The sequence below is a fragment of the Aethalodelphis obliquidens genome, unplaced genomic scaffold (assembly GCF_003676395.1).
Source record: "Aethalodelphis obliquidens isolate GAN/ISIS:26980383/991018 unplaced genomic scaffold, ASM367639v1 scaffold1, whole genome shotgun sequence".
Taxonomy (NCBI): Eukaryota; Metazoa; Chordata; class Mammalia; order Artiodactyla; family Delphinidae; genus Aethalodelphis; species Aethalodelphis obliquidens.
The window spans coordinates 47636555-47650478 of record NW_020837945.1 but is presented as its reverse complement, the minus strand read 5'-3'; the positions used below and the strand labels follow the sequence as shown (position 1 = coordinate 47650478).

The 13924-nt window shown below is 36.6% G+C and overlaps 1 protein-coding gene across 2 annotated transcripts in view; it reads right to left on the bottom strand.

Moving 5' to 3' along the window:
* TBC1D23 (TBC1 domain family member 23) overlaps window positions 1-13924 on the bottom strand; it is a 64320-nt gene that overhangs the window by 21432 nt on the left and 28964 nt on the right. For both annotated transcript variants that reach the window (XM_027103348.1, XM_027103355.1), the window contains exons 5-10: window positions 8969-9092; window positions 5370-5494; window positions 5232-5278; window positions 4307-4410; window positions 2828-2950; window positions 1585-1677 (exon numbers count right to left, since the gene is read on the bottom strand). In XM_027103348.1, coding sequence (XP_026959149.1) covers window positions 1585-1677; window positions 2828-2950; window positions 4307-4410; window positions 5232-5278; window positions 5370-5494; window positions 8969-9092 — 616 coding nt within the window. The remainder of the gene's footprint in view (window positions 1-1584; window positions 1678-2827; window positions 2951-4306; window positions 4411-5231; window positions 5279-5369; window positions 5495-8968; window positions 9093-13924) is intronic.

Here is a 13924-nt window from a genome sequence, read left to right as displayed (position 1 = left end):
AAAAAACAAAAAAAGCACAGTGAAAATCCAATAGAAAAATGGACAAACCATAGAAAAGCAATTTGCATTGATAAAAAAAATACAAATTAACAGCACACTTGAAAAAAGATGCACAACATCACTAGTAATAACAAGAATGACCATCATTCTTGTAAAATAAAAAATTGGTAATGTCCAATAATGCTGATGGTATGAAACAATCATTCTCACTTACAGTTGTAAAGTATCAGTTGATTCAGCCTTTCTAAAGGGCAATACGGCAGATTCTAGTAATGTTGTATATGCCCACAACTCTCAACCCCAAAATTTTACTTGTAGGGGTCTATTTTACAGAAATATTTGCACAAGTCCACAAAATATATATACAGATGTTAACTATAGCATTGTTTTATTACAAGAAAACTGAAAACATTCTAGATGTACATCAATCAGGCAATAAATTACGGTATATCTGTACCATGGACCACTATACAGCCAATAAAAAAAATGTACTGAAATGAAAAGATCTCCAAAAAACTGTTAAGTGAAAATGCGAGTGAACTGTTAAGTGAAAAATCAAGTGGAAAAAAAAAAAGTGAATAAGAAATATATAAATACATATTAAAGGTCTGGATGATTAAACAAACTGAGAGTAATTGTCAACTCTGGAGACATCCTTTGAGTTTTTTAAGAATAATCAAGTTATTAATGATGAATAAATTTTAAAAATAAGCATAAAAGAAGGACCATTTAGGTCTTCCTAGATGAATCAAGGAAGAGAAAGGCACAGAGTTCACTTTTAGGATGCAAACAAGCTAGGACTGCCTTCTTCACCTATAGCACCCCAAACTCTCTGGGTTGTTTCACCTCCATTTTCCATGAGTTTCCTCTTGATACCACCTAGACCTTTCAACATGCCCTTTCAGCTTCAGTGTCAACTTTTTCAGACAAGTTGGGAAGAAGGGCAGATAGAATAGTCAGCAAAAGAAGTTATTCCTCTTTCTGTCTTCTCCATCCCTGAGGCTCTAATAACCCCAGAAGGGCTTAAATGATGTCAGTCCCAGTCCTACCAAATGCTCTAAGCATCTCTGACAATATTTAATTATCTACTTCATCTAGTCCTTCAATTCAAGTGACCCTAGGACAGCAATTTGAACAACTGAGCCCCTATACACCAGATACCACCCTTATTAAATATTACTTTATTATATGCATAAGTACTCATGATGGAAAAAAAGGCTTATAGACTAATTACCCAATCATAAGAAGAGCTAATATTCACAGAGTACTTACTAAGTGCAAGACACTATGCTGAGTGCTACATCAGGTAGCTCACAGTAAGAAGTTTAGAATTTACTGACATAACAATGGTAAGCAACAGTAAGCCATAGTTAACAGTGCTTTCATCTACCCTTTATGATGCCAAAAGAGTGTCCTAGGTGAAAAGGAAACCTGAGGCAACACTTATAAGGGCAGAGACTCCCTCCTTAAGCAGAAAGAAAAACATCCCCAATCTGGTACATGTGTATTTATTTATGGGCTAAAGAAAAGAAATCCATTTCTTCTCTTACTTTTTAAAAATTTTTAATCAGCATTTATACTAACCAGATCTGAATCTAAGTGGAAAGCAGTTGATAAATGCCCAGCATTATACTGTTCTGCAGGACGGCAATCCACCACAAAGAACCGGACTCCTTCCTAAAAGGGAAACATTTGACAAAATAAAACTTGCCATGAGGGTCACATTTTACACAATATAATATTAACAATTAACCAAAGAAGGGGAAACAGATTAGAAATGGATCTCACATAGGAGGACCCATACAGACTCAAGAAAATAACCTCAAGATCTTAAATAGTTTTAGTCATTTTAAGTAGTTAAAATACTCTGTATATACTGTTCTTGACTAGAAAGTCTTAAAATATGTAGCAGAAGAATGTTAGTTTGAGCTATAAAACTAATTATACTGGAATTTAATAATTTAATGTCTATCATGTTAAACACTTTTAAAAACACCATGTAGTTATAAACACAGATGTAGATACAATTCCTGTTTCTGAAAATAAACACAGATGTAGATACAATTCCTGTTTCTGAAAATAAGCCCACACACTTATCAACAATGCAATTCACATAAGGATTAAATAAATGTCTTTTGGGGGTGAGAGGAGGTTCTCCAGTGCCAGTCTGAACTGAAGAAGTTCACGTGGGTCTCTTTAAACTAGATTACATGCTCTGATTTGTTTTTAAGTAATAGTTCTAATAAGAAAAATATGTGAAATGCTTGTTTTAAAAAGATCTACTGTAAAAGGCCTGTCTTTCCATGTCCGTTCCTCTTCTCTCCATCTTCGAAATACATCCCACCTTCCAAACACACGGTTAACTGTTGCACTGTTAGCAAAAAGATTTTCATGAAGACAGCAACAGACAGAAAACCATGGTATATCCTCAATTCTCCTTTGTAACACGCCTTTTGGCATTAAACCATGTAATTCAATTAGCTGTATAAGTATCCAAAATTTAACTGTTAAATGCTAAATCCACCCTTTTAAGTACTTTATATAACATTCAGTTGCTTTGCTAAAATATGAAAAAAGATTTGGCAATTTACAAAAATTGGTGTCAAAATTAATTAGTTGTTGACAAGTAAAATAACACGCAAGCTGGCAGTTTAAAAATGAGCATATGGACAGAAGATTTACCACATTAATCATTCAAAAAAAGCAAAACAACTACATTGTTATAGTAAATTAATTTTGTGAGAATCAACAAACAGGGAGGAAATGTTGATTCCTTGCATTTAAAGGGGATAGTCTTCTGATAAACAGTGGGTTTTTTTTTATTTACCCCTTGAAGCTGATTTGCTTGAAGGATCTCTGACACGGAGATGGCCAGACAAAGTGCCTGACTCAAATCTGCATCATCATCCTTAATTCCCAACAAAGTACTACCAAAGAGATGGTGATTATCCTGTGTGAAGAGGAAGTTTTGAAACATTATGCAGAAAAAATAAAATCAAACTTTCTTCCTAAAACTATTCTCAACAGACCAAGACAAAAGGTAAAATAATTACATAACATCTTTGAGTCATGTGATTTAACATATCCTCTCATATCTTACAGGCTAAAAGCTACAAAAAGTCTGCATACAAAGTCCCCATTAGATTTCACACAAAATGAAAGACTAAGAAAAAATAACACATTCTACACAGCTATTTTCTATATTATCACCTATATTTAAATAGTAAATTTTTAAATGGTTACTCACAACTTTTTATATTTTAATAAAATGAAAACAAAAACATGGCATAAATTGTGTAATATGCTGCTAAAACCTGCTCTAATTAGCAACTGCTAGTGCAGATTATTTATGTCTGAAGAATAAAAGCTATTCTCTTAAAAGACTGGAAAGAAAAGGATAAGACTTCTTTTTCATCCAGTATCATAACCACTACCCCACCACCTAACTTAGTCAACACTGTTGGGAAATGAGGTGTTCTACATAAGGCAATTATTAAAATAGCTGAAACTAGTCCCTAGAAATAAATTTCTTTTGTAATTAATTAGTTTTGAGGGAAATGTTCTTACAAGGTTTCCCTTGTCTGCCTCCTGAACACACTATATTGAACATAATTTAATCTCATCTTAATGTTTCAGTGACACGATAACTTCCAACTAGCAATTATGATGCTAGAATGCCTTAAAAAAAAAACAAAAAAAACAATAATGCTCTCATGAGCACCTGAGGTCACAAATTGTTTATAAATGGTACTCCTGTGCCTCCCCGTTACTAGCTTTTGCTTCTTAGAGTTTTACTTTCTAGGAGCTCACAGCACTTGGGCTTCTAATCTGGTGTCCTTTCTCTTGAAAGCACTTGTCTGATCTGAGAAAGGTTCTAGGTCTCTATGGAGCTAAGTGACCCTTTTCTGTTTAAAAGACAGCTCAGCAGCATTAAAGTTGTGCAAAGCTAAACTCCAGATAAAGAAGGCATAATTATATATCCTCCATCAGATTTTTGTAATATTTATATTTTTTAACATCAAGGAAGCATTAATTTAAGAAGTACCTTATAGTCAATAGTCTCATGATCAGAAATAATAATCAGAGTAGAGGTGAAATGGTTCCTAGAATATTTGTATAGTATCTTTTTTAATGTCTGTTCCTCCGTTAGGGAGAGTATTTACAGTGAAAAAAATCACACAAAACTGTAACACATAAAAAGAAAAGAAGGACAACCTAGAGTATTTTAACTGAAGTGGATACAACATAAACATAAAACAATGCACAAAATGTGAAATACTGAAGTAGGTGATTTCTTGTCTGATACCTTCCTAAATGAAGCTGGTGTTTTACTGCAATAATACTGAGCCAGAGAGAAAAGGTCTTCTATATCTTCTAGATTCAAACTGGATGGAGTATTTTCCAAGAACTCTGAAATATGATTACAAATATAATATTAAAAAGGTTTTTTGTGAAAAATACAGTAATGAACATTATTTACATATCAAAGTTGGTTTATCTTCAACATTTGAACTATATAAATGGAATCTCAACAGTGATGTACTGAAAACTGCTTGAGAAGTGGATTTTCCCCAAAGGAACTGAAACTGTTAATACAGTTCTGCTCTTAGTGAATGATGGTATCTGGCAATCAAATCAAATTCATTAGCCTCGATTGGAATAGTGTGATTTATTCAATGAACACATAATAAATGTCAGGGTCCCTGGAAATAAAAAATGACCAAGAAATGGTTCCTGACTTAAGGAACTTTGTCTGGTTTGAGAAATGTGACGATAAATCATTATAACATAGTGAGACAAACACCGTAACACACACAGTACAAAGTGCCAGGCACTATAGAGAGCAAGTAACTAAATCTGTGTGGGAACTAGAGTGGGGAGGGACCCAAACGAAGAACCAAGACTTCAACAACGGATACACTTGTAAGAGCTGAGTATTCAAAGGCAAATTAAGGAAGAAGGAAGGGGAGAGTGAGAGGAGGGCAGTTTATCTGAACAATGAAACCAAAGAAAGAGTATATGAAAAAGAATTGAAAGAGTGAAAAATACATAGAAGGAATGAATAAGGGTGGCAAATCAGGGGCAACAGTCTTTAAGGTCTGTACGTGGAGAGTGTGTAAGAGTTGAATGGAACCTCAGAGCTCTTCTAGAGTATTCTAAATTTATACATGAGGAAACCGAGTTTCAGAAAACTGACTTGAAATGTTTTCTCCACATTAAATAATACTTACGGATAACTTCTTCTTTGCTGTTAGACTCCTGTGCTAAAATGACTTCTCTGTAAAAAGAGAATCAAATGAATTTGAGTTAAATATCAACAGAGCACCCTGAGAACAGAGAGGAAAAAATCTAGTCAACTTAATACTTACTTTGCATTAACAAGGATTATTAACATTAAGAAATAAATAAAAAATGGATCTGCTTGTTGTAGATATCCATCCCATATTGCCTGAGTGACTTCAATGGAACAGTAACAGGAAAAAAGACTTCCAAGCTGTAATCAGGAAATGAAATGAGAGATATAAACCACTGGCAACGACTTGTTCTTTTAAAAGTATTCAGGCAAATGCGTAACACTATATCAAACTGTCTGTACCTGATATTTAACTTGTACCTTAACTTTACTCTATGTAATCCAAAGGCAGAACATGTGGATTCAAGGCACAATGAAGCCACTTACTAGCTGTATAACTTAGAGTATGTCACTTAACCTCTAGAGCTTCCATTTCTACTTCTGTTTTAAAAAAAAAAAAAGGAATACTACTACCCATCCTCTAACCTAGAGTATATACAGTAACTAGCACATATATACAGTAACTAGCACATATATACAGTAACTAGCACATATCTGCCACAGCATAATAACCCCACGAGCTCTGTGAGGGTAACTATTATAAGTACTTAACTTGCAAGGTAATTGTGAGGATCAAGCATGGTAATTTGAGTTAAGAGCACCAAATGAAACTGTAAGGACAATTTAAAGGCAAATTGTTCCCCAATCTTACTTGTACATCATTTGAAACAGATGAGACAACGTTCACGTCCCTCAAAATGTTTCAGGAGCTCTATGGTTTTCTACTTCAAATAAAAGAATTGTTAATGTGTAAGTTCCTCTAGAGCCCAACTGTGTTTTAAATTGCATAAATTCAGTGATATTTTTAGATTATTCCATTTTTATTAGATACAGAAACAATTCCATCTAGAAGTTAAATTTCAAACAGTCTTAATGGCTAAAGGGAGCTAATGAGAACAAATACATTTAGTGAATATTTTGTGCCAGGTACTAAATTACTGCCACATATCTTTTATTATATATCTCTTATTCTAAATATTCTCACAACAGTCCTTCAAAATAGACATTTTCCTCCCCATATTATAGGTAAGAAAACAGACGTCTATTAAATAACCTTCCTAACATCACAGAGCTAGTAAATGGTGATGTTTGGGCTAGAAAAAGCCTGACACTCCACAGCTGATGTAACTGCTATTACAGCTGACCTCAAAGCTTTTAAAGTACATAATGCTTTGAATGCTTTCTGTAACTGTTTAAAAATTACTATTACAAATACAGAAGATGCAAATACAAACAGAATAGCAAGATATGGTCTTCATTAAATTCAGTTAGCTAAACTAAAGCTACCATTGCATCATTCACAGTTATGAGTTCTCAAAGTTTAGGAATTCATTTTGTTTCATCTCATGATTTAAAAAAAAAAAAAAGAAGACTCCATCCCATAGACATGATACTAGTAGCAAGAATGAACTACTTGGGGCATTGACAAAGTGAAACTGGTAGTTTCAGAGTTCTGGTCACAGAAATGGCATTTACCAGGCATAATGTGACAAGAGAGATCCCTATTAACATACCAGAATGCTTAAAAGAAAGTTTCTTACTTCAACACAAATAAGTAGATTTAATAGCAACATATGAATCTCAGAGAAACTACAATTTTATTATTTTTACTCAAAGTGAGAAGACTGCAGCCGAGAAGGAATGAAAGAATAGGCTGCTGCAGTGTGAGATTTAGTATGCCAGAGCTGAAACCAGTTGCGATTCTCTAGTCACCATTTCCTCATTACTCATCTCATCATGTTCTGAGATAGGTACTATTATTAGTTCCATTTTACAGATGAAGAAATCGAAGCTCAGAGGCTAAGTGTATTAAATCACATGGTTAATAAGTGGCAGAAATGGAATCCTTCCTGAAGAAAAGCTAGGTAAGACATGATCAAGAAATACATTAAAAATTTTGAATATATGTATATTCTTCTAGAACCCAATCACTGTTTTAGAAAGATCTTCAAGTTACCCTAGAAGAGCAGTTCTCAAAGTATGGTCTGAGGAGCCCTGGAAGTCCCCAAGAGTATTTACAGGGTATTTGTGAAGTCAAAGCGATTTTCATAATAATACTTAGATTTTGCCTTTTTCATATTCATTCTCTCACAAATGAACAACAGAATTTTCCAAAGGCTACATGAAATATGGTATCATCACAGATTCAATAGAGAAGAAGATATGAGAACGTACCTGCCTGTGCCCTAACCAAATATTGAGATTTGCAAAAATATTAAAAAATGTCACTATTCTGATCTTCTTTTTGGAAAATAGTTAATTTTCATTTAAAAATAGGCTATTTATGTTAACATGCATTGGATTTATCGCTACTTCTAAATGAATTAATAAATGGTTAAAATTTCTTAATTTCTAACCAACATAATCCACATAAATTGTGGCTCCTCAATAAATGTTGAGTGTAAGAGGTCCTGAGACCAAAAGGTTTGAGAACCACTGACCTAGAAATAACAGAACTTCCCATTTAAAAATACAAATATAGGGCTTGCCTGGTGGCACAGTGGTTAAGAATCCACCTGCCAATGCAGGGGACACGGGTTTGAGCTACGGTCCAGGAAGATCCCACATGCTGCAGAACAACTAAGCCCGTGCGCCACAACTACTGAGCCCATGCACCGCAACTACTGAAGCCTGTGCGCCTAGAGCCAGTGCTCTACAATAAGAGAAGCCAGCACAATGAGAAGCCCGCACACCACAACAGAGTAGCCCCCGCTCACCGCAACTAGAGAAAGCCCATGCGCAGCAATGAAGACCCAACGCAGCCAAAAATAAATAAAATTTAAAAAAATAAAAATACAAATATAGAATGACAGAGTACTGAGATGTACTTTTATTAAAAATTTTTTAATTAATTTATTTATTTTTTGGCTGCGTTGGGTCTTCATTGCTGCGTGCGGACTTTTCCTAGTTGCAGCAAGCGGGGGCTACTCTTTGTTGCAGTGCGCAACCTTCTGATTGCAGTGGATTCTTTTGTCACGGAGCACAGGCTCTAGGGCACGTGGGCTTCAGTAGTTGTGGTGCGTGGGATCAGTAGTTGTGCCTCGCAGGCTGTAGAGCGCAGGCTCAGTAGTTGTGGCACACGGGCTTAGTTGCTCTGCGGCACGTGGGATCTTCCCAGCCCAGGGCTCAAACCCGTGTCCCCTGCATTGGCAGGCGGATTCTTAACCACTGCGCCACAAGGAAAGTCCCTGAGATGTACTTTATATTCTTTTATATTAATCATTTGATAATCTTGTTATTTTCCTTGTCATTGGATATCAATTCTTATACATACTATCAACAATTTAATCACAGTTTTAAAGTGAACTGATACAGATCATATATTTATATATATTACATATATATATTATACATAAGTAAATATATCACATATATTTACATATATTTGTAAAACAACAAAAGGCTAAACTTCATATTAAATAATTTAAACTAATGTAAGTGAAGAGCAAAAAAAAATCATTTTTGAAGTGCCAATAATTTTACTCCTTTGGTTTAAATAGTAATAGTCTATAATTTAGTGCTTTTCTTTCTCTTCCTTGGGGGGAAAAAAAACACCTAACTATAGTTTTATAGAAAGCTATTTTTCATTAAGTGTTCCTACTTTCACTTTATTACCCAGTTGAGTGCATAGGAGTCTGGAGTAATTTTCTTTGTATCAAGAAAAGAACAAAGCTCTGGCTCATGGTACTGGATGAGTAATCGGAAAAGATGAAATGGTCTCCCCTTCAGAGAACAATCCCTAAAAAACAAAAGCAGCAAAGTTTCTTGCATTAATAGGTCAGAAATGATCATGTCAGTAACCGATCCTCCTGCAATACCCACCTCCCCTCCCTACCACAGAACATCTGAACACCACAGCACTGACAACAGCAAGCCTGCCTGATACAACCGGGCAGACCTCTCTTGCTAACACCTGATATACCTGACCTGAAAGAAGTCTGTAGAAACATCAGGTCTACAGCCAACTCTAGGCAGAGTCTTTCCAGGTGAACCCAGGCAGCACTCAGGAGAAAGGACTACAAGGACCAATGAAAACAGTGGGACCACTTAGGTTGTTTTGATAAGTTTTGGATCCCAAAAGGATATCTGGAGAGTCCTGAGGAAGTCCAGCTCCCTTCTTCCCTGCCAAATAAGAAGAAACTCCTAGAAAGGCTTCAGGTTAGCTCCACAGTTAATGTACTCAATTAGGAATCCTTCAGCAAAGGTACAAGTCTGAAATGGCCACAGATGAACATTCCAAAATAGTGGACCCAGAGCCTTAGAAGCTGTTGAAGTGGCCTGGGTATCAGGTGCTCAGAGTGAATCCTGGGAGGTGCCAAACACTGACCTTATTGAGTAACTGTACTACTTCTTACCTTGTTCCCCTATGTCTCATAAATCATTAAAAATTTTAAAAAATTTAAACAGCTCAAAGCACAGGCCATCATAATAAAAGTCAGTATTTATTGAGGAAATACCATGTGCCAGACACTATAATAGACACTTTACAAAGTTACCTCATTTTATCTTTACAGGCAACTATGAAAGACACTATTATCATCTTCACTTTACAGATGAGAAAAATGAGGCTTAGCTGGGGTCAAGCAGCCCACCCAAGGTCATGTAGCTAAGAAGTGATGGAACTAAGACTTGTACACAGAAACTGGGCATTAAACCATTATGCATACTACCCTTCCACATATGTAATTTAATATTTCAACAAGTGGTACTTTGGTAGATGTACAGTCTAAAAAAAGCAAACTATAAAAAAGCTGAAGGACTTCCCTGGCAGTCTAGTGGTTGGAACTCCACGCTTCCACTGCAAGGGGCGGGGGTTTGATCCCTGGTTGGGGAACTAGGATCCTGCATGCTGCAGGGCATGGCCAAAGAAAAAAAAACACTGAAACAAGGTAAAAGGCTTCATGCAAAAAAGTTAATGAAATGAATGTCAGTTTTAACATAAAAGCATTGATAAGGAATGTTTCAAAGTGCTATTCCAACGGGAATAATGAAAAATAATTTCTACAAAACTAAGCTCTAAGGTCAATGCCAGGATTAGGTATGACCCTCTATCTACCATTTTCTAATACTGCAGATAACAGGGAAGTTTTGTAGAAAAAGCCCTAAATTGGTAATTCAGATGCCCAAAGACAGAAGTGGATTCATATTGGCAAGATTACCTCCTCCTTAATCTGAATACTTTCCCCACTCTACGTATGCAAGGCAATAGACTGCTAAAACAAAACACATAAACACAGGTTGTAAGCAGAGTAGGGACATACGTTGTAAGGACAATTGCCTAGTTTGCCTCAGAAAAAGTGGAACATCTCAGAGAGTCAGCCATTGCAACAGCATCTATTCATTTAATAGCTGTGTATTACAAAGTTACTCTCCACTGCAAAGCACTGTGCTTGATAGAATTCTACCTATGTTATATCTGAATCTGTAATAAGAAGATACGTTATAGTGGAGTTGTTCTAGCAGCATTTTGTGGGGCTGGGCCCTATGCAGGGGTATTAACACTGACCCTGGAGTATTGTGTTACATGTGGAACTCATGGAAACAGTAACTGGAGAACCTGACAAGACGGTATGTTACACAGCTCAATGTAAACCCCAATCCCTCTATTAGTAACTACCACCGCCAACATTCTGTAGAGAGAAAGCTGGAATATCATGTCCCTTGCTATTACGAGCTCTGTTATACAGAGGTGGTAGAATATAAGCAGTTGAGAGACTTAGTATAACAGAAGACTCCCAAATATGAATTCCAGTCTCAGCTTTACCATGACCTTAGCCCTGTATTCTGGCATCTCTGGGTCTGTTTTCCTAACATGAAGCACTATCGCTTCCAGGTAGCACAGAGGTTCTCCACTCTGGAGTACACTAGAGTCACCTGGGAGTTAAAACAAAAACAAAAAAAACCCCTACATGGCTCTACATAGTCTATTTATAGTTGAAACTTCAAGAACCAGTATGTTTTAAAAGTTCTTTGGCTGAACAGACATTTCTCCAAAGAAGATATACAAATTGTCACTTAGCACATGAAAAAAAGCAGAAAATCATTAGCTGTCAGGGAAATGCAAATCAAAACCATAATGAGACACCACTTCACACTCAGTCTGGCTATAATTTAAAAAAAAAATGTTAACAAGGATGCAAAGAAACTGGGATCTTCATTCACTGCTGGTGGGAATATAAAATGTTGTTGTAGAAAAATCTGGCAATTCCTCAAAAGGTTAAACACGGATTTACCATATGATTCAACATTTCCACTCCTAGGTACATACCCAAAAGAAATGAAATACATGTCCACATAAAAACTTGTACACAAATGTTCACAAATGCACTATTCATAATAGCTAAAAAGTGAAAACAATCCAAATGTCCAGCAACTGTTGCATGAGTAAATAAAATGTGGTATTTTATATTGTGCATACAATGAGATATTACTTGGCAATAAAAAGAAATAAGTACTGATATATGCCATAATATGGATGAATCCTTAAAACACTATACTAAGTGAAAGAAGGTAGTCATAAAAGACCACATATTATACGATTCCATTTATATAAATTCTCCAGAATAGGCAAATCCATAGAGAAAGATAAGTGGTTGCCTAGGGCTGACAGTATTAGGGGAAAACGGAGAGTTGACTGCTAATGAGTATTGGGGTTTCTTTTGGGGGTGACAGAAACATTCTAAAAGTGATTGTGGCTATGGTTGTACAACTCTGTGAGCATACTAAAAACCACTGAATTGTACCTACTAAAAGGATGAATTTTGTAATATGTGAATGATACTTTAAGCTATAAAAGAAAAAAAAAAAAAGTTCTTCAGTTGATTCTAATAAGCAACGAGGGTGGAGAACCTTATTAGTTAAAGCACAGGTGTCCAATCAAACTTAGGTTCAAATCCTGACTCAGTCATAAAGCAGAAGTGTAATCCTGAATAAGTCATTTAATGTCCTTCTTTGCCTCAGTTTCTGCAGCTGTAAATCAGAGATACATACCTTACAGTGGTCACTGTTTAAATGAGAAAATACACAAAGGACCTACACCTAATATAGTGTGTTACCGCACAGTAAAGCAGAAAAAAATGGTAGTCACTTAACTATCAAGCTCCAGAACAGCTGCACACTGCAATCAAGCGAGAAGCTCTAAACCTAAACAAACATCAGTGCACCAATGTCCTCCTCAGAGATGGGATTTAATTAGTCAGGTATGTAAATGGGCATCAGAATTTTTAAGAACTCCCCCCAATGATTCCAATGTGCATCAAAGGTTCACTGTGCAGCCAAACCACTGGTCTAGATTATGTCAAAAGTCCCTTTTGGCTCTAAAATCCTGACTACCTGATCCACAGCACTGAGAACTACAAGAATTCTTTCTGGCCTCGTAAGTGCAACACCTGCTACTACCCACCCCCCTTCCCCTGCCCCCCACAACGACCTACACATCTGTCTAGACTCAACTTAAGTGTCACGTTCCCAGAGGTGACCTCCCTGACCTCCAGGGCAAGTTAGGTCACCCCCATTATACATTCCCATAGCACTCTATATTTCACCTTCCTGACACTCAGCGCACTTCTAATTACTTGTTCAACGCCTGTATTTCTAGGACTACATTCCAAGCTGTAACCCCAGCACCTCAGTTAAAGTAGCAGCACTCCAGGGCTTCCCTGGTGGCGCAGTGGTTGAGAGTCCGCCTGCCGATGCAGGGGACACGGGTTTGTGCCCCAGTCCGGGAAGATCCCACATGCCGCAGAGCGGCTGGGCCCGTGAGCCATGACCGCTGGGCCTGCACGTCCAGAGCCTGTGCTCCGCAACAGGAGAAGCCACAACAGTGAGAGGCCACGTACCACAAAAAAAAAAAAAAAAAAAAGTAGCAGCACTCCCAAAATTTTACTTTTTACTTAGACACTATGTTACTGTTTTATAAGTAAAGAAATCAAAAAACTATGAAGAGTTATACTGCATATATAAACCTAGAAGCATAAATTACTTTTTTTTAAATTGGAGTATAATTGCTTTACAATGTTGTGTTAGCTTCTGCTGTATGACGAAGTGAATCAGCTATATGTATACATATACCCCCTCCCTCTTGGACCTCCCTCCCACCCCACCCCCATCCCACCCACCTAGGTCATCACAGAGCACCAAGCTCAGCTCCCTGTGCTATACAGCAGGTTCCCATTAGCTATCTATTTTACACGTTAATGTATACACGTCAATCTAAAAGCACTGAGCTGAGCTCCCTGTACTATATAGCAGGTTCCCACTAGCTACCTATTTTACACATGTTAGTGTATATATGTCAATCTAAATCTCCCAATTCATCCCACTCCCCCTTACCCCCCGGTTCTCTACATCTGCGTCTCTATTCCTGCCCTGCAAATAGGTTCATCTGTACCATTTTTCTAGATTCCACATATATGCATTAATATACGATATTTGTTTTTCTCTTTCTGACTTACTTCACTCTGTATGACAGACTCTAGGTCCATCCACGTCTCTACAAATGACCCAATTTCTTTCCTTTTCATGGCTGAGTAATATTCCATTGCATAAATTCTTAACTAAAGAATCCTTTAA